General features: G+C 43.8%; 2 protein-coding genes across 6 annotated transcripts in view; one reads left to right on the top strand and one right to left on the bottom strand.

Annotated features, from left to right (window-relative positions):
* Nucleotides 1–1,869: 1,869 nt before the first annotated feature.
* LOC122024020 (protein MOTHER of FT and TFL1 homolog 1-like) lies at nucleotides 1,870–3,052 on the bottom strand. The gene is made up of 4 exons (XM_042582516.1): nucleotides 2,802–3,052; nucleotides 2,632–2,693; nucleotides 2,509–2,549; nucleotides 1,870–2,336 (listed from the first exon to the last, which is right to left on the bottom strand). The coding sequence occupies exons 1-4, from the start codon at nucleotides 2,994–2,996 to the stop codon at nucleotides 2,116–2,118; spliced, it is 519 nt and encodes a 172-aa protein (XP_042438450.1). The 5' UTR covers nucleotides 2,997–3,052; the 3' UTR covers nucleotides 1,870–2,115.
* An 863-nt stretch (nucleotides 3,053–3,915) lies between these two features.
* The window catches only part of LOC122022729 (WD repeat-containing protein 36-like), a 35,964-nt gene continuing 19,601 nt past the window's right edge, over nucleotides 3,916–20,278 (top strand). For 3 of the 5 annotated variants that reach the window (XM_042580806.1, XM_042580805.1, XM_042580804.1), the window contains exons 1-6: nucleotides 3,917–4,224; nucleotides 5,165–5,192; nucleotides 16,187–16,287; nucleotides 17,214–17,417; nucleotides 17,516–17,759; nucleotides 19,536–19,711. In XM_042580806.1, coding sequence (XP_042436740.1) covers nucleotides 4,099–4,224; nucleotides 5,165–5,192; nucleotides 16,187–16,287; nucleotides 17,214–17,417; nucleotides 17,516–17,759; nucleotides 19,536–19,711 — 879 coding nt within the window. In that variant the 5' untranslated portion in view covers nucleotides 3,917–4,098. Of the gene's footprint in view, nucleotides 4,225–5,164; nucleotides 5,193–15,397; nucleotides 15,459–16,186; nucleotides 16,288–17,213; nucleotides 17,418–17,515; nucleotides 17,760–19,535; nucleotides 19,712–20,278 lie in introns of those variants that run through there. The other 2 variants (XM_042580807.1, XM_042580809.1) reach the window with 2 other exon arrangements.

Genomic DNA, 20,278 nt, shown 5'->3' with positions numbered 1-20,278 from the left:
TGGTATAGAATATGACAAAGTGACCTAAAGGACAAACAAAGAACAATACCTAATCTTGGAATAACTTTGAAATATAATATTTTTATATTGTTACATATAATCTAAATTATATTCTCGAAAACAACATCTTCTAAATGGATTATTTAGGAAATTTTCTCCACTGTCCTTTTTAAATATAATCTTACTATTTTATTAAAAATCTTCCCCCTTTATTAACTAATTTTGGTGAAGCCTAAAATGAATTTATGTTAATATCCTTTTTTCTATTCACACTAAAAATAATTCCAAGGTTTATTAGTAATTTCACAAGCGAAACAATCAATGATCTAGAGTTCGAGACTCAGCTGCGACATATTATTATGAATTTTTTTCATCATTAATTTTCTCTGGTTGTTTCATATAAAAAAATATAGTTATCTTTAGTCCCACATCTTAAAATTGACAACATTATGATTCAATAAGCTTCTATAAATATTTTAGGCCGACAATGTTAAAAAATATACTCTTCTTAGTTTTTTTTACTAAAATAAATATAATATTAAATTAAATTAATTTTTTTCATAGAGAAGCCGTAAGGGTGACACTCGAAAATCCAAACAATTCGGATTTTCAAAGACCTAAATAATTTAGATTTTCAAAAATCAGATACTTTACCCACTCTACTTTAGTATTTTAATGTTAAAATACTTTAATTAATATAATTTCATTATAAAGGGTCAATGTGATTTATATTACACACGCGTGTGCAACCAAGATGCAATTTAGTCAGAAAATGAATAATAGAGATGAAAATTTCGTGTAATAAGATCAATCAGTCGATGAAATTACTCCAATCAAATTGAAGTGATGCAGTAGTAAAATACTCAAATGAAACATAAGAGGATCAACATTAAAATCTCGAATAAAATGAATATATATCTCCGAGGTAAATTTATGAGTGTGCATAATTTATGTTCTAGATTTGTATGTTAAATAAATCAAGAGGGATAAGATTAGTCGTCTGAAATCTAGACACCTAATTTAATAAAATAAATAAATAAAAGTTTCAAAACCTTTTATGATTAAAGGTTGAAATGATCAAATTAAAAAACAAAAGCATCTTGCGAATGGCCTTTTTCACACCCCTCAATCACTTCTAGAATAAAAAACTGTCCCTTGTGTTTGTCTAGCACAACAGGAAAAATCTAGGAGATATTAAAAAAAGGTTAAAGTAGTTTGATTAGGTAAAAACACCTTTTCATTAGGCGGCGTAGCTTTGCATTGTTTATGCACAGTTTCGGTAGACTGAGGATTACCAGTTGCAATATCCACTGAGGCTTTAAATTAAATGCATTAAATCCATATAATTATCGTTTTTTTAGTGTTTGTCGTGGTCGATCTCGATTCCTTTTTCTTTCATCGCAGTGAATTTATCAAAGTTTTTTTAAAAGGATTTATTCGTTTTTCATACGATGCAATATTGAAGAATATATATATAAGAAAGAGACATTGTCCGATTCTCCACGGCCATGGGTCCTTAATTAGTTATACTGATCATGTTGGAGAAAGATAATTAACTAGTAATGATGCTGACGAGATGATTACCATTATACACGCTATCCAAGTGGCCGAATGGTGAAAGACCTTGTCATTAGAAGCTTTGTTTGACAAACTAATTTAATTTTTATCTTTTGTTTTATGAACTGACTTAATTAAAAATTTAAGTAATGCTATACCTAACTAGTCGATATTAATTAAGCTACTTAAACTATATTAATTATTTTTTTGTCGTGGAGAAAAATATCGACTACCATACCAACATTAATGAAGTTAATCTCATGTAACAATATCTATTATAAAAAATATATAAAAATGAAAAACAAGTGCAGAGACACAAGATTGTAATATTTCACCATAGACTCAACCAAGTTCATCACAAACACACCTACAGATCCTTCCTATTACTCCATTCACAAACGTTAACACTAATTTATTCAGAAAAGGAACGTACGCATCTAAAAGATAGATGAAAAAGGAAGAGAGAGATCGATCGATCGATCTGAAGGTGCATGCATTCATATATAGACCACACGCAACGTATGCACTGCCGATCGATCGATCGATCGATCCTCAACCTCAGCGGCGTCTGTTGGCCGGCTCCTTCTGGGCGTTGAAGTAGACGGTGGCGACCGGGAGGCCGAGCTCGCAGTGCGCCGCGAAGGCCCGCGTGCTGAAGTTGGCCCTCGCCGGCGGCGGCGCCACCCCCTGCAGCCTGCTCTTCTGCTGGAACAGAACCAGCGCGTACCTGTGGATCCCCACCGGCGGCCGCGGCCCCATGTACCCCACAACCTCCTCCCCTGCCAATTAATCACACCACGGCACCCACGTCAATTCAACACTACCAGCAACATGCACTTCTCGACAGGTGTCGCGCCACGAGATCCACGTGCAAGAATCGTGGCGCGACAAGTGTCGCGTGCCAGTTGTGATCAGCGACGACGTTGACGGCGAAATAAAACAGCTAATTACCTTGAGAAAGATCAGTCCCGCCGGGGATGTTGACCACCAGCCTGAGTAATTGACCGATCGATCAGCAAAGATCGTATGACAACAAGTCAAAATCTTCGAGACGACAGTTAATTAAAACTATACCAATGGAGCCATTCTCTCATCGTGGGGTCGCTTGGACTGGGTGCGTCGGGATCAGTCATCACCTACGCAGACAGGAAAAGGAATAAAATAAAAATTAATGAACTCCGTTTGACTCGATGATTATGGAGAATTACGGAAGCAGAACAAAAAAAAATTAATGGGAGGTCGACCAGAGTGAAGAGGTCGTAAGGGCGGCCGGCGATCTGGACTGAGGGCGGGTCGACGGCGAGGGAGGGCTTGACGTCGCAGCCGTTGTTGACGTGCTTGGACCCGAAACGGACGGTCATGGTCAAGGCAGGGACGAAGAGGTCGACCACGTCGCCGATCACTCTGCCCACCACGAGGGGGTCCACGTAACCCGCCATGGCTGGAGCTGATTGGTTGGTGGATTGGAGCAGGGAGGGAGAGGCAGAGAGGTTGGAGAAGGATGAGTGAGGATTTATAGAAGGGGGACGGTGTCTTTGTGAGCTGATGAGATGAGGTGAGGTTGGTGTGGGACAAGGGGGAGAAGGGGGAGAAGGAACACGTGGAGGGCGATGGGGGGAGGGAACAGGTGTCGACCGCACAGGTGGATTATGCCTTATGGGAATTTGTTGTAAACAAGCAGTCCAGTGGAGGAATTTGGCGGGACTCAGACGTGCACGATGGCTGCGTTCGCATAGAATGAGATTTATACGAGTGACAAAAACAACGTAAATTTTTCAGAAATTTAAAAATATATAGTTTTTATGATTTTAAAAAATAGATATATGAGTGTATTCCATCAGAGTCAAAATACAAATTATAACTATATAAGTAGTATATGTTCATTTCGCATATTAGATAATGTTTATAAATTAAATCGATAATATATATTATCGGTGTACTCAAAGTTTTTTAAGAGCTATGGTGCCGTTATATTTAGGTTGTCACTTTAGAATTTTTGTTTTCTTAAAATGAAGGATATAATTAAAAGATGTTGAATTTTAAATTAGTCATGGTGTCGATAGAAAACTTTTATGAGACTTGATCATCCAAAAATAATCAGACTAATTGAAATTATCAAGGACTAACTGAGATTAATCGGGATTTATAAAATTTCTTTTATAATATTTCAAAGAATTAGGTTTTTTTAAAAAAACATTTATTATACATTTATTATTTTAAATTACTTGAAACTATACATTAGTTTCGTTTTTAAATTATAAAGGTCTATAAACTTTTTAAGAATATTTTACAAAGGAATTTTCATATTTAGGGATTTTTAAATTTTAACATATTTTTATAAATTTTAATTTTTTAATTATCAAAACCCTTCTACCAAAACTCTCATCCCTGCCGCCGCCGACGCCGCCACCGCCTACGCGGCTCCACAAGAAGCTTTTGCCGGCGAACAGCAACTTTACTCGCTTCGATACTCAGCTTCCTTGCTTCCTTCCGTCGAACTGCTTGCACTGCGAACCATCAACCAAGGGCGAGCGGATAGCAATGGGGATATTCGAGCCCTATCGAGCGATCGGATACATAACCACCAACGTACCCTTCTCGGTTCAGAGACTGGGGACGGAGACTTTCGTCACAGTCAGCGTTGGGAAGGCGTGGCGCACCTACAACGTATGTTCTATTCATCTCTCTCACTCGATCTAACATTCTCCTGAATTAATACCTGAAAAAAATTCCTTCGGCATATTTTTATTCGCGAAAACTTAAAATCTTCCATAGGCAAATGACGTTCTTTTCTCTAATGCTACCGCATATTGTACAAACCAAATAATTTGCGTGCTTTGAACTCAAGACGTACTGTTTCTAAACGACCATGGTCGGTAGAGTCTCATCGGAGAATCGTTGTGTATTATTTTTCCACAAAAAAAAAGTTGAGTGCTGATATTGACGGGAAAGATGCCTTGTATTGGTGCTATGGCTGTTTATTTTGATTGAGATCGAAATTGGAAGGTTAGTGTTTTTATTATTAACCACTTTGGAAAGTTAACTATGTAAGTGTCACAAAGAAACTATAAAAAGGTTACCCATGTCAGGGCCTGGGAGTAGACCTGTTGGATCTGGAATGCTATTGAATACTTTCTGAAGAAAAACCACTTGCTATTTAGTTTCTGTTCGAGTTTCTTATATTTTTTATTGACAAAATTTTCAAATTTAGCTCTATCTGCAGTTCTTTGTTTTTTTAATGAGAATTGCCTTGCAATTTTAAGTCTATTTGCAGTCTGTATTGTTTGCAGATGCTTATCAACTAATTATTTTTCATTGCACAATGTAATCTAAAATAGTAATGTGCACAAGGTAACATTTTTTTTCTTCTGTCTTTTGGTGATTCAAATTAGATTATACATGATCCATGTGAACTTTGGATGCTTTTCGAGTCTATTGTTGTTCAATTTCCAAATGCTATTGTTACAATGTAATGTATAATCTGCAATGCGCCCATGATGAAATTTTTTATGGTTTATAGCTCAACTAAAGTTGTCTTCCTGACTATACTCTCAAATATTTATTAGTTTTCATTCTTTTACTCATTTTTTGTTGTTTTCTTTTCCAGTGCGCGAAATTGACCTTGTTTCTTGGAGGTAAGACTTCACTTGAATTGTCTTCCTAATCATCTCAGTTGAACCTTTTCGGTACATTATTCATGACATGGGGGATTCTTTCAATGCATAGCATACACATTTTTGTGCCTAGGGTTTAGTTTGAAAGTTTCTTAATATCATTTTCTCACCAATTGTTTGCACAGTCTATAGAGGTATGCGATCAAGCCATTGCATATTGCATATGTGACATGTGGATGCGTATGCCGTAAATATTAAATTATTTAGAGTTGTAATTGTTAAAAGGTACTGATCCGGTAGTAAGAGCGGGCCCCCCCCCCCTTTTTTCTTGCAAAGTCAACGCCAAGTGGAAGTCACCGGAACGGCCGCCCACCAAGAGGAGAGTGTGGTCCGACCGGACGGACAACCATAGATGGCCGGTCCGACTAGACTGCCGGTCGGCCGATGGAATCGAGTACCCGGAAGGGTCCGGCCGGTTTGCACTTATAGTTGGGAGGCACCCTGTCAAATCGGGGTTCCGACGCTCAGTTAAAAAGGTCATGGACCGAGCTGACCTTTTGACCGATCATAGTCATAAAGCACCCCTGTTTGTTAGTCTCCACAAAGCACAAGTAAACCACTACGGATGTCCGGTCGGATGTTTAGGTATCTTTCCGCTCGAACTACAAATTTGGAGCAAGGAAAGGGCCAGAGGATTTCTTTCTCCAACAACCTGTAGGTTTCACGTGTGTGTCATGCTCCAAATCTTGTGACAGGGGATTCTGCTGTCCCATCGAGGGCATGCTTTGACTGTAGCGATATGGGTCAGGTAAGCTTTCTGACAGCCGCATACCTAGGATAGGACCGGGGACACTTATGCACCTTGGTACGCGTGCCCAAACCTTTCACACTCTATATAAAGAACCTCGGGTTTCATCGACAAGGGAGTCTGGTATGTACTCGAGACTTCGGAGCCACCTTGTTCATCGTGATTTACCTGACTTGAGCGTCGGGGAATCCCCTTCCCGGCTCGACTTCTGTGCAGGATAGCCGGAGCATCTCGACACTAGTTGGAGACCTACATCGAGCCTTGGGCGTCACGTGCCAGACTTGGTTCGGACAGATCAAATCGCGTGCGTGGGAACGCTCCTGCGCATCCGGCGAGAGACAATGGGCGGTGGGCGGCGGACACGTGGCGCTTCGAGGAGGAACTCGGCGCTGTCGAGATAAGGGCCAAACTCGTGGAGCAAAGAAAAGCATCCGCCGAGCGCGGAGCAACAACAACGTCCGCGTCGGGGCGGCGGAAGCACCTCCACCACCGTCGCATTCCACCGGCCTTATTTCGCACCCGAGCCACGCCAGCCCAAGAGATGTAGGATCTTCCTCGGATGAAATGCCAGGCGGGATGCAGGAAGGGAAAGCTCCCCGGACTCATCTCCCGAGCGGACCAACCGCCAATTTTCGAAGCCATTCTCTGCCCAAGCACTACGTGCCCCTACGATCGGCGAGTATAATGGAACAACGGACCGGATGATCATTTGGGTAAGTTTGATAATACCTCACGCTCCACCAATACATCGATGGAGTGAAATGCCGAGTCTTCCTTACCACGCTCTCGGGATCGGCTCAGCGGTGGTTCCGTAGTGCCGGACGGATCCATCACAAGCTTCAGGACTTCCGAACGGCCTTCCTCCACCACTTCGCCGGCAATCGGCGTTATCGGAAAACAAGCGTTAGCTTGTTCGCCATCAAGCAAGAAAAAAGAATCGCCGAGCTTACATCCGATGATTCAACCAAGTGGCGATGGACATCCCAACGGCCACACCGGAAACGATGATGAACGCCTTCACACAAGGCCTTGTTGATGGGGACTTCTTCGGTGCTCATCCGAAAGCCGCCCGAGACTATGATCACATGCTACATCGGGCCAATGAATACATAAGCGTGGAAGAAGCGCGAGCTACTCGGAAAAAGAAGCTCCAAGGCGTGCACTCCGAGCGGAAGCAACACTCCGCTCAAAACCACCTAGAGGACCAAGGGTCAAGCGATTCGATCTCCCCACACCGGATCGCACGTGCAAGAAGTGGGTGCCGCTCGGCCCAAGCCAAAGAAGAGGTGGACCCCAATGTTCTGCAAATTCCACCAAACGGATACGCACAACACGAGGGATTGCCGAAGCCTTCCCTTTGTGTCCAATCCTGTTCCGGAGAGCCGAACGACGGTCTCCTCCCCTCAAAGACGAGGAAAGGACCCGAAGCCGGCCGGACCCGCGTAGAGGCGGCGTCACGGACGTCCGATCGGCAGATCCCAAGACGGAGAGTCGCCGGACGTCGAGGAACGGTCCCGACCATCCACTCGGGAGGAAGAAAACAGAGCAATACTTCCGGCGAAATCAGCGTTATTCTGGTGGGCCGGAGGAGACTCAGCCAAAGCAAGAAAGGCGGCGTTCGGCGCAGATCCATACTGATCAGTAGCCAAGAGCGGGCAAGTGGACGGAAATCACTTTCGGGCCCGGAGACTTGGAAGGAGTAGAAGTGCCCGACGACCTCTGTTCATTAAAGCGGTAATAGCAAATTACACCATTCATCGCGTATTTGTTGACACGGGGAGCTCGGTCGACATACTATTCAGAAGGCGTTCGATCATTGCAGATCGAGCCGAGCTGATAGCGACCCGCTCTACGGGTTTACGGCGATGAAGTTCATGGTCGGACAATCCGGTTGGCCACCTCGGGAGAAGAGCCGCTCGGAGGACCGGGACAACAAACTTGTGGTGGTTGACTCTCCTCATCCTACAACGTCATTTTGGGACGATCGGCGAATTCCGAGCGGTTGTCTCAACCTTCCACCGTAAGATAAATTTCCCGTGGAGGACAAAGTTGGAGAAGTGCGGGAGATCAACTAGCGACTCGGCGTTGCTATATAAAGATGATCCGAGCGAAGCTTATTCCGCTCGGAAGGTCCCCCGAATCGAGGTACACGCCATAACCGAGAAACCTCCCGCTTTAATTTATGACAAAAGGAGGAAGTTCAGATCCATCCAACCCGATCGGAGGCCACCACTTTCATCGCCTCGATCTAGAGGAAAAGCAGAAAGAAGCGATTCCAACGCCTCCAAAGAAATCACGATGTCTTTGTTTGGTCGACACACGAGTTGCGAATTTCGCCAGCCTAGCAACATGACGCTCGGCCAGTGAAGCAGAAAAAAAAGAGATTTTAGCGGCGTGCCATAATCCGGCGGAAGTAGAAACTGGAGGCCGCCACATCTGAGGTGGTTCAGTAGCCAACGTGGTATTGGTCTCAGCCGGCGGCAAGTGGCGGTTTGCATTGATTTTCGGGACTTAAACAAAGCATGTCCCAAAGATTTTTATCCTCTGCCCGGATAGATCATGGTGGACTCTACGGCCGGTTGTGAGTTAATTTGCATGCTCGACTACTACCAAGTACCGCTCGCCCGCGAAGATCAAGAAAAGGTGAGCTCAGTAACGTCCGACGCGTATTGCTACTGATGTGATGCCGCTCGGTTGAAGAATCGCCGGCCACCTATCGGTTGATGAACAAGGTATTCAGGCGGATCAGGCGGAACTCGGAAGTTTACGTGGACGACATTCTTATCAAATCCGTCGGCCGATCTTTTCAAGGATATGGAAGAAACCTTCCGAACAATGCGCAAATATGGAGTCAAGCTAAATCCCGAAATGCCTGCTCGGAGCTAAAGGAGGGCGCTTGGGGTATATAGTGACCGAGCGGGGATCAAGCAAATCCCAACAAGGTGAAAGCTTTGCAAGACATGCTTCCTCCCAAAACACAAGGGAAGTGCAACGGTTGACCGGTCGGATAACCGCTTGTCTAGATTCATCTCCAAATGCCGACCGAGCCTGCCATTCTTCAAGATCCTACGCAGAGCTACTAAGTTCCAGTGGAACGAAGAGTGTGACCGAGCATTGAAGAGTTGAAAACATATCTGAATTCCCTGCCTGATGGCCAAGCCGATCGGAGGTGAGTCACTGTATATGTATTTGTCGTCAACTGAACATGCTGTAGGCTCAGCACTTGTGAGGGCGAGCGGCGAAGAGCAGCCTGTATTTTCGAAGTCATGCTCGCTACACGGGCTCGAGAAGTTGGCCTTCGCTCTGGCGCCTTCGACCGTATTTCTTGGCCCACAATCATTGTCCGGACGACAGTCCACTCGGAAGAGTCCTATTGAACCCGAAGCGTCCGGACGGCCGACAGAATTAAGCGAGTTTGACATCCAAGATCAGCCCCGCTCGGCGATTAAAGCCCATCCTTGGCTGATTTTGTGACCGAGGTCGAGCCCGAAGCTCTGTGGAGGATATATGGATGGGTCTTCCACTCGGCTCGGGCGGGATTGGATATTACTTATCTCACCGCAAGAAGAAAGATGCACCTATCCGTCCTACCGGACTACAAGGCCACCAACAACGAGGCAGTATGAGGCCCTTATAGCCGGATTACAGCGGCACGATGTGGGGCGGTGGGTAACTCTCCATTCGATTCACGGTTGGCCGAACTTTCCGGCACCTTTGAAATCAACTCTGTTCGCTTACTCCGAGGCCTTTGAGAAACTCAAAGCTACTTTCCGAGAGGTGCTTATTCGGAAGATTCCGAGCGGAGAACCAAGCAGCCGATGAGTTGGCCAAACTCACGAGCTCAATAACGCCGATCGCCATTCAGCAATTGAAAAAACGATGATGGTGGCGCATGTCGACCGGATGCAAGGCCTCGCGTTTCCGAGCGAGGACACCTATTATAGAATTCCTCCGTTCGGCACCACACCATCCGATGAATATGCAGCTCCTCGGAAGAAGAGCCGGTCGGTTTACACTCATCAGCTTTACAAGAAAGCTTTCTCGCGTCCTCTGCTGAAATGTGTAAGCGGAGGACTCATCTTACATCCTCCGTGAAGTACATCAGGGATCATCCGGGCGGACGCTCGTTAGCCAAGAAGATCCTCTTGGCCGGATACTTTGCCAACTTCAAGCGGATGCCGGACAAGATTCTACGCCTTCGTACGGAGTATCACAACTTCTCCCACCGGCCGTGAGAGAGATGAAGGCATCAACCATCTCATGTCCGCTCGATCGATGGGGAATGGATATTGTGGGTCCATTTCCGATGCGACCGGGCAGAGAAATTTTTACTAGTGGCGGTAGATTATTTCTCCAGTGGGTGGAGAGCCGCTGGCAAAGATCATCGAGCAAATGGTTAAAAATTCATCCGGCGACATCGTTTGTCGGTTCGGCGTCCTCGCCGATTGGTGTCCAAACAATGGCGGCGATTCGGGGAAGATGTTGGAGGATTGGTGCAAAGCTACGGCATTGAGCAACATTTCACGTCCGTGGCCTATCCTAAGAGCAACGGTCAAGTGAAGTCGCCAACCGTGAATCTGCGCACTCGGCTCGACCATTTGGGAGGAGTTGGCCGGACGAGGTGCCGAGCGTCTTGTGGGCTATCCGAACGACACCAAAGAAGGGACCGGAGTCACACCGTTCCATTTGGTATATGGCGGTGAGGCGTCATACCGGTCGAAGTCGGAGTCACCAGATCCGTAACTATGGTGATGACAACACCGAACGAAGAAACATGGAGTGGACTTGGTAGAGAGGAGAGGCAAGGCGTCCGTTCGGTGATGGCGTCCGTCGTGGATGAAGCAAAACTACAACCGTAGCGTAATTCCCGGATCGTTCCAAGTCGGCGATCTTGTGCGGAAGAAAGTCGAGCCGGTCGGCGACGTCAAGCTCGCGCCGTGGCGAGCCCTTTCAAAATCATCGAAAGCTCGCTCGGGCGTATTATCTGGAGGATGAGGACGGACGGCCGCTAGATAGGCCGTGGAACCAGCCTTACCGGGCGGGGTGAAAGGTGTATCACTATAAATCACCCTGTGTATTTCATTTTCAGACTAAATACTTGAAATGCAGAGATGAAAAGTCAAAGGAGCGAATATAAGGCATTATCATCGTAGCGCGAAGACCCCCGAGCCGATCGGTCGGGAGGTTTATGTGGTTAAGATTTGTAAGCAAATAACCCGTGCCGTTCGGCCGGAAGTAAATGGGTCGAGCCAAACGCTCGAAGATCGAAGGCCCCGTGCCCTTCAGACGGAGGTATATTATCCGAGCCAAAATACTCGATGAAGTAGATCCTGAGCCGTGCGGCCAGGAGGGCATTATCCAAGCTGGGGGAAAGGCGAAGTGCAACTCCGAACGGAAGTGTCAAAATTAGCCTTGACGGCCGTCTAGCCCAGACGTTAAACCGTAGAGCCGCGCCGTCTGGCTATAAATATCCGCGCCGACGAGCACCGTCGTTAAAGATCAAGAGACGAGCCGGCGTCTATAAACCCTCCGAGCAGAAGACCGACGAGCACCGTCGTTAAAGATCAAGAGACGAGCCGGCGTCTATAAACCCTCCGAGCGGAAGACCGACGAGCACCGTCGTTAAAGATCAAGAGACGAGCCGGCGTCTATAAACCCTCCGAGCGGAAGACCGACGAGCACCGTCGTTAAAGATCAAGAGACGAGCCGGCGTCTATAAATAATCCGAACGGAATATCGTCGACACTGCGATCATTCGTATTCCCTGCCGATTGTCAGACCGAAGCTATTTTCCGATCGGACTCGAGGTATAAAAGGTTCGGATCGGCTTATAGCGAGCGATTCTGGCCAGCAGCCCAGAGTGATATTCGGCCGGACGGGAGAGCTGGGGAAAACACTTCATTCTGGAAGAATGCACCTCGAATGCCCAAGGTATGATGTGATAGAAGACGAGCGGACCGTACAAGTGTTAGCCAGGGAACAGTGCAAAAAGATAGAGTACACGAAAGGAAAGCATTTCATTAAAATTAGAACCTTAGGTCGAGTGGCCTAAGTACAAAAAGGTTCATGTTCAGCCGAGCGACTCGATGTAGTCGTAGAGGTCCCTCGCACTGTTGCTCAGGAGCTCCACTTGATCGCCGGCCGGAATATTGGTGGACTCCGGAAGAAGGCCCTTCGACTTCAGATAGGTCATAGTGGCCGTAATTGCCAGGTCGAAAGCCGAGTACATCCGCTCGCAAATTTTTCCGAGAACTCGGGCGATCGGATGTAACTTTGTCGGAGAGCGGCGACTCGGCTCGGCTCGGCGTCCTGGTATTCCTTCAAGGTTGCACAGGGAGCTTGTCGGGGCCTCATTCAGACGCTCAATCTTCTCGCGTCGGTAGGCGGCTGCCTTCTCCGGTCCAGCCGCTCCGTCGGCTCCTTTATCTTAAACTCCAGGCGCCTCCACGTTTTCTTCTCCGGATCGGAGATGGCCGTGTTCTTCCGAGTGGTGGCGAGTTTATCTTGCGAGCGACTTGACCTGTCGCTCGGACTCGGCTAGGCGTGGGCACCGATCACTGTTTTCTTACGCTCGTGCCAGCGAGTTTGAGTTTTCTTGACTCTTTTGCAGAGTAGGAAGGTCCTTGGAGCCTTCGGACCACTGCTTGATTGCCTTATCTCCTCGTCATAGCAGACGGTTGAAGCTATCTCTTCCACCCACCTCTAAAGCGAGAAGGCGCATTGTTAGGAGCCGGCGGAATATTTAAAACAAAAACAAAAAGCGAAGAACTTACCCGTGGCAGCTTGCGTGGTCATTGGCTAAGTTCGAGAGGGATCGATCTTCTGAGGCGTCGGCCACATCTCGGCGAGGGCCCTTTCAAAGTAACGGTGTGCTCGGGCACGTCCGTCGGAACACCGCGACTCTTGATCGGAAGATGAAGAAGAGATCGAGACGACGGCATCGACCGGGATCAGAAGCTGGCGCAGAAGACCGCGAATGGATGGTCGAACGTTGGACTGAACGGCGAGCGGGGGGGAGAGTGTCGACCGGAGTGGCTTCAACCGGAATAGCCTCGACCGGAGCGGTCAGCTCGTCCCAGTCAGAAGGCGTCCGGTCAGATGAAATGGTCTCGGGCACCGGCGCTTTCCCTTTCGCAGTCGTGGCGGCCCGGTCAGAGGGTTGGACCGCGGAGGTTGCCGAGCGTAGCGGGGTCTCCACTCGGCGTCTCTTTTGCAGCGGCTGATCCTCCTCCCGAACGGACCCTTCCTCGGGGGCCGTTGGTTCCCTGGAGGGGGTAGCGCCGCTGTCCACATGCTGTTGAGAGGCCTGAGCGGCCGATTCAGCCTGGGTGCCGCTTTCTCCTTCGTGAGAACCGACCGGCTGAATACCCAGCGCCTTCATTTCTTCGGCTAGACTCACAGTCCAGTCAGCTTACCGAAGCCGGTCGGAAGTGGGGTCCGTATAGGACTCAGCCCAAAAATGTACATCACTCCCTCGTGAAGAAGCTTGTTGATGTCAAGTCGTAGACCGGCTAGTACATTTGCGGCGTGAAGATAGTCCGGTCGGGTCTTGAATTTCTTCAGTTCGGGAGGGGGAGGTAGACTGACTTGCCACTGGGTCGGAAAGTTTGGCTGACTGGGCATGCGGAGGTAGAAATAATAGTCCTTCCAATGTTTATTGGAAGTAGGTAGTTTATTGAAGAAGACCAGACCGGGCCGAGCTTGGAACATAAAGGTGCCCGGCTCGGCTTGTTTAGGATAATAAAAGTAAAAGAAGACCTCCGGTCGGAGGGGGATGTTGTGAATCTTGAACAAAACGACAACACCACAGAGCAGACGAAAGGTATTTGGTACTAAACTGCCGAGCGGCACGCTAAAATAGTTACAGACGTCTACTATAAAAGGATGTACGGGGAACCGCAGACCGGTGATGAATTGGTAAAAGATGCGCACAGGTAGGCGATGATAGCGGGTTCGATATCTGGTTTTTTAGATACCACCTGTACTTGTACACGAGCATATATCTGTACCTAACTGGTCTAAAGATGTTCTTGGGATGAGAAGAGGGTACTCAAATCAAAGTTTCTTAACTGAAATGACTAAAATATGTGGAACTCTGTAGGACCTGGAAGAGGGAGCAAGAAAGGCGCCGGATAGCGTCAAAGGGCAGAAGCGAGATCGTCGGAGCTCCGGAGCGCAGAAAGTAACAATAGAGGTGATGGAGGCGTGTGAAGGTGAGGAAGAAATGAAGATTTTATAGGGTGAGGGCCGGGCGGCCTCCACCGTCGGATCCAGGTCACAGGAATCAATGCATACATCTAGCCGTTTATTTCGAATTGCTTCGGTCACATCAAAATATCATGCAACCGCCTCCATACTCTGATGGCATTGCTCCACGTGGCAGTCAATCATTCGGAGCATTTAATGAAGGTATGATCGACATTGATGACGAAGATTGGCGCAGAACGCAAGGAGATCCGGCGAAAGCCATCATTGATTCATTCAAGGATACCTCTGCCGCTGACCGGGCGGAGAAGATTAGCATGGAAGAGCCGTTCGGCTAGACTCACAGTCCAGTCAGTCGGACTATGCGCCTCCTTCGACTAGACTGAAGGCAAGTGATCCGGTAGGCGGGCCCCCCCCCTTTTTCTTGCAAAGTCAACGCCAAGTGGAAGTCACCGGAACGGCCGCCCACCAAGAGGAGAGTGTGGTCCGACCGGACGGACAACCATAGATGGCCGGTCCGACTAGACTGCCGGTCGGCCGATGGAATCGAGTACCCGGAAGGGTCCGGCCGGTTTGCACTTATAGTTGGGAGGCACCCTGTCAAATCGGGGTTCCGACGCTCAGTTAAAAAGGTCATGGACCGAGCTGACCTTTTGACCGATCATAGTCATAAAGCACCCCTGTTTGTTAGTCTCCACAAAGCACAAGTAAACCACTACGGATGTCCGGTCGGATGTTTAGGTATCTTTCCGCTCGAACTACAAATTTGGAGCAAGGAAAGGGCCAGAGGATTTCTTTCTCCAACAACCTGTAGGTTTCACGTGTGTGTCATGCTCCAAATCTTGTGACAGGGGATTCTGCTGTCCCATCGAGGGCATGCTTTGACTGTAGCGATATGGGTCAGGTAAACTTTCTGACAGCCGCGTACCTAGGAAAAGACAGGTAAGCTTTCTGACAGCCGCATACCTAGGATAGGACAGGGGACACTTATGCACCTTGGTACGCGTGCCCAAACCTTTCACAGCTCTATATAAAGAACCTCAGGTTTCATCGACAAGGGAGTCTGGTATGTACTCTGAGACTTCTGGAGCCACCTTGTTCATCGTGATTTACCTGACTTGAGCGTCGGAGGGTCGTCGCTGGGAATCCCCTTCCCGGCTCGACTCCTGTGCAGGATAGCCGGAGCATCTCGACACTAGTTGGAGACCTACATCAGCGAGCCTTGGAGCGTCACGTGCCCAGCGTCTGCTGACTTCTGGTTCGGACAGGATCAGGTACAAAACACTAAGTATGATAAAATATTTGTTTACATCCATATTCTTCTATTATCGAAATCATTATCCTGTTCAATCCATAAAATGAAAATTTGGATCTGCCATATAATATTTCAAATGAATAAATTAGGATCTTTCATGCAATGAAGATCATGCCATTGGTATGACTAGCCATCATGATCAAAGTGTGGCCTATTGACTAGTAAAACATTTCCTCAAAGGATCTTACTTGTCTTGTTTTTAACCTATGAAAGTTAAGGGTTCATATTGTAGTTATCTTTTACGGAACCAAGAGAAAAATGTCGACTAAGGGAATATATTTACATTATAATAAAAAATACAGTGCAAGGAAATGAAAATGTAAAATAATAACAAGGGAATATATATACATTATAATAAAATATACTGTGCAATGGAACAAAAATGAAAATAGTAGTCACAAGTCTTGTGTTAACAATTTCCCGATGCCTCAATGCTTCACTGCCTATTAAGCTTCATCTGAGTGAATGATGTTTAACCAAAGCAAAGGGCGATCCGCTATATATATATATATATATATATATATTTACTGAATGATGAAATGAGTGAATGATGTTTAACTGAAAATAACCAATGGTAGTGCCTTCTATTATGCCTGTCAATTGTTACTCTTTGAGCATATGCGTGGTAGAGAGAAATTTATTTCTTTTTTTTTCTGAATGACATTTATCCAAAAAATATTATTGTAGGTCCTCAATTACCGAAAAAGATCAGAGCTCTTGCATCTTGTAAGGATTTTACTATTGCTGCCTATGGAAATGATATTGGCATCTTTAAACGTGCTCATCAGGTTTGTAGAAGAATCATTTCCTTTGCTTATTGCACTGTTACACATAGATGAGTCTATTTTAAACTGTGTTTTACCATAGAACGTGTATTATAATGGAACTTCGTATACACAGGAATTAACATTTATGATGGTTCAATAGTATGTGTGTAACACTGCTATTCTGTACATCCCTTCAAATTAGTGCTTGAATTGTTAAGAAAGTATGTTATGATCTTTTGCAGGAACTCAGTGTATAATAGTGAATAATTAATTATGCTTTTGTATATTTGTTTACCATAACCTATTTGATTTTCAAATCTCTAGAGAATCTCATAAAGATTATAGTTACATCAACACATGCTCTTCTGTTACATACAGAGATTTCTTGATGCTTCTATTATTGTCATTTTCTAAGGAAGAGTTTCTTTGAAAAGTTTTTGGGCGGTGATGATTAAGCAATAATGACATATGCAGAAAACCAAAACCTACTTGCTTTTCATATTCGTAGAGAATTCCATAAAGATTTATAAGTACTTGTAAATATGCTCTTCTACCTCATCTGGGGCTAATACTTTTCATTTCACATCTCATGGAAAAGCCTCTCTCCCCGTTTAGTGCTATCCCTGTTAGGGATATTTTTCTCCTCCGTGTTGGCCCTGGGATGGGTTGGCGGGGGTGCTGGAGGCGAGTGCAGTTGGCTTTGCCAACCTGTTAGGGGTATTTTAGTGAAAGGTCTAGAGGAACTGGATGAGATCTAATTTGGTAAAATACATAGCGACAAATTCCTATGTTCCTTCATTATGATATTTCTGAACAATTTTCTGTATTTGTATTGCACAGAGAGATTGATTGATTCTTCAATCATGTGCAATTTTGAATTATATCTTGTAGATTTGATTACTATCTTTTTTTTCTGCATATTTAACTTTATATTGAGTTTACTTCAGGTAGCTACATGGAGCAGACACCAGGACAAAGTTAATCTGTTGCTTGTGTTTGGAGACCATGTCTTGAGTGTTGATATCAAAGGCAATTTGTTTATATGGTCCTTAAGAGGAGATGAACTGAACCTTGAACCGGTTGGCCATATTCTGTTAGATGACAAATTCACCCCAAGTTGTATTATGCATCCAGATACTTATCTCAACAAGGTTCCTACTAACTATCCATTCTATGGTTTCCTAGTCAAAAGAGCTTTGTTTTCTAGAGTAATATGATTATGGGGAGTTTAAAAGCTGTTCTTCATCAGATCATTATTGGTAGTCAAGAAGGCCAGTTGCAGTTATGGAATGTCAACACAAAGAAAAAACTTTTTGACTTTAAAGGGTGGAATTCATCTGTATGTTGTTGTGTTGCCTCACCTGCATTGGATGTTGTTGCCATTGGCTGCTCTGATGGAACTATCCATGTCCACAATGTGCGCTATGATGAAGAAATAGTGTCTTTTACTCATTCTATGCGTGGTGCTGTGACGGCCTTATCATTCAGAACAGGTATTTGGTTCTAGCTGAAGTATCCTTGTTGGATGACATGATGCCCATTGTTAGGGCAACTTTACTTTGTGCCTTGTTTGCATTATTTTATTTTTACATGAGGATTATGTTCTTTTGCAGTATGGAAAACATTTCCTTAGTTTTACTGAATAATCTTATTTTTTTTATTATTTTTTAAATGCTCTTCACAACATCTAATATCTTTTGCTACCAATCTGAATTATGCCAACCATTCTTTCCTTGTCAATTAATCTTAATGTTGCAACTATGAATGCCAGTAGCATTGCCCATTCCCTTCTAAATTTAAACCAAAAATGCAAACTTTTATTGAGTAAAGAGGATTTCATGGCATTTGTGGTCTCTTTGGCATGCATGAATGACACTTTGTATAGTAGAGGATGAGGCATGATGTTTGAGTGGTATTGTGCATGAGAACAAGAATTCTTGATAAGCAGGATTGATCCTGTTCAGAGAGTTTAATAAACTCTATAAAAATAAAAAAGAAAACTTATTAAAAAAGTTAAAGTCTAACCAACTAAAAGTCAATCTATCTCATTAAAAAAAAATTTAACGCAGTATGCTAGAAATTAAACTGAGAAATAATTGAAGTATTTTATGTTGTACAATAGAAGTCTAATGGTCAATAGAGTTAAATTTTAAAGCTACCAACATAGAAGAAAAATCTTGTTAAGTGGAGATACAAAGTCAACTATAGCCAATGTGAACTTGGCATCTAACCATGAGTTTGAAGAATAAATGTTTTCATATTGATCCAGTGAATGCCAATAAGGGTAAAAATACCCATACCTTAATTGTGTTCCATTTGATGACATTGATTTTTCTATGTTAAAAACATTTGACAAGGAAGGTTCCTATTGCCCTCTCATTTAAATTTTTAATGAAATGAAATAAATAATAATCTGTACATTTCCACTAGTAGAAGGTATAAACTTATATATGTTGTTATGAATCAAAATGAACATCTATTATTTTGCTATCAAATGAAACATTATATTATTTTTATATTATACCAAAATTATTCTAAATAAAGTAGAATTATTTTTTTTAACATATTCTATAGATTTTTATCAAATCCTTTGATTCATAGTTGATACAATCCACGATTCAATAATTCACCAATTCAAGATATGGATCTTGGTTTGACAACGTTGTCTGCATTTACTATTTGTAACTAAACTAGTGTGTCTTCTCACTTAAGATAAAACCTAAAGTCCGACTCAGTTAAAAATCATTCCTAATCTAACTTGATCACAATCTTAAAAAATAAACAGGCTTAACTCAAGTTTTATTATCCTTAAAATTAACACCCAAATACAATCAATCACTCTGATGATTTAATTAGTTTATCCCAAATGTTATGTTGTCTTTTAATAGATTACAAATATTTTCAATTTATGATATTTGTTTTTTTTGTAATATAACAATGAACCCTGGTGAGATGACAGAGTAGGCAATCATGATTTAAGGTTTCAAGAATGGTGGAAGGGTTCTAAAAGCCTTTGCCTTTGTAGGAAACAAGGGGAAAAATAATTGCATATGTTTGTTTGATAAGGAAATTTCCTTCCTTTGAGATCAGTGACAGCAAAAGATTATGGATCTTTATAGCTCGCCATAAATAATTGGGAAATCACATTTTCTTGTAGAAATCTTATTTGATATTATGACAAATTGTATACTTAGTAAGATAATACTTTCGGTAGTTCCTTAGCTTGACTGCATTGTCGTTGCAACTTATATACTTCTTTATTATGATAGATGGGCAACCTTTTCTTGCATCTGGTGGTTCATCTGGCGTTATAAGCATATGGAATCTGGAGAAGAGGAGACTTCAATCTGTCATTAGGGAAGCTCATGATGGAACGATTATTTCACTTCATTTTTTTGCCAATGAGCCTGTTCTAATGAGTTCATCAGCAGATAATTCAATTAAGGTAGCTATTTGTGTTCCTCAATCATACTTGATCCTTGTTAACTTAGATATTACAAACTTTTAATTTTCCAATCAAATTCTGGAATTTGGTGATACTAGAACCTTGGAGCTAGAAAGTTGTCCTATTGGTATATTAAGTTGCCTTGTTACACATGATATATGTACCTCATGTTCTACCTATTAGGATATCTTGGAATATATTGTGCATAAATCTTTTGTATATTTTTATGTATATGTTTCCTTTTTATCTTTATCTCTTTACGATGTATGTAAATACAACTTGTATTATTATTCTTGATTAATGAAAAATATATTCTCTCAATACTTCTTACATGGTATCTAGGGTTGAGTATTCGGTCAAAATCGAACCGACCGAACCAAATATACCAAAAACCGAACAAATCAAATTTTTTTTGAACCAACCGAATCGATCGAATTTCTCTACGAAAGCCGAACCGATACAATATCGGTTAATTCAGTTTCCAGCCGAATTAACTGAAATTTTAAAACCTTATTTGGTTTTAACTAAAAAAAACCAAAATTTTATTTATTTAATTATATTTTTAAA

Source organism: Zingiber officinale, chromosome 9B (assembly GCF_018446385.1).
Source record: "Zingiber officinale cultivar Zhangliang chromosome 9B, Zo_v1.1, whole genome shotgun sequence".
Classification (NCBI taxonomy): domain Eukaryota; kingdom Viridiplantae; phylum Streptophyta; class Magnoliopsida; order Zingiberales; family Zingiberaceae; genus Zingiber; species Zingiber officinale.
The sequence above is the reverse complement of the archived record's forward strand: the minus strand, read 5'-3'. Positions and strand labels throughout refer to the sequence as shown.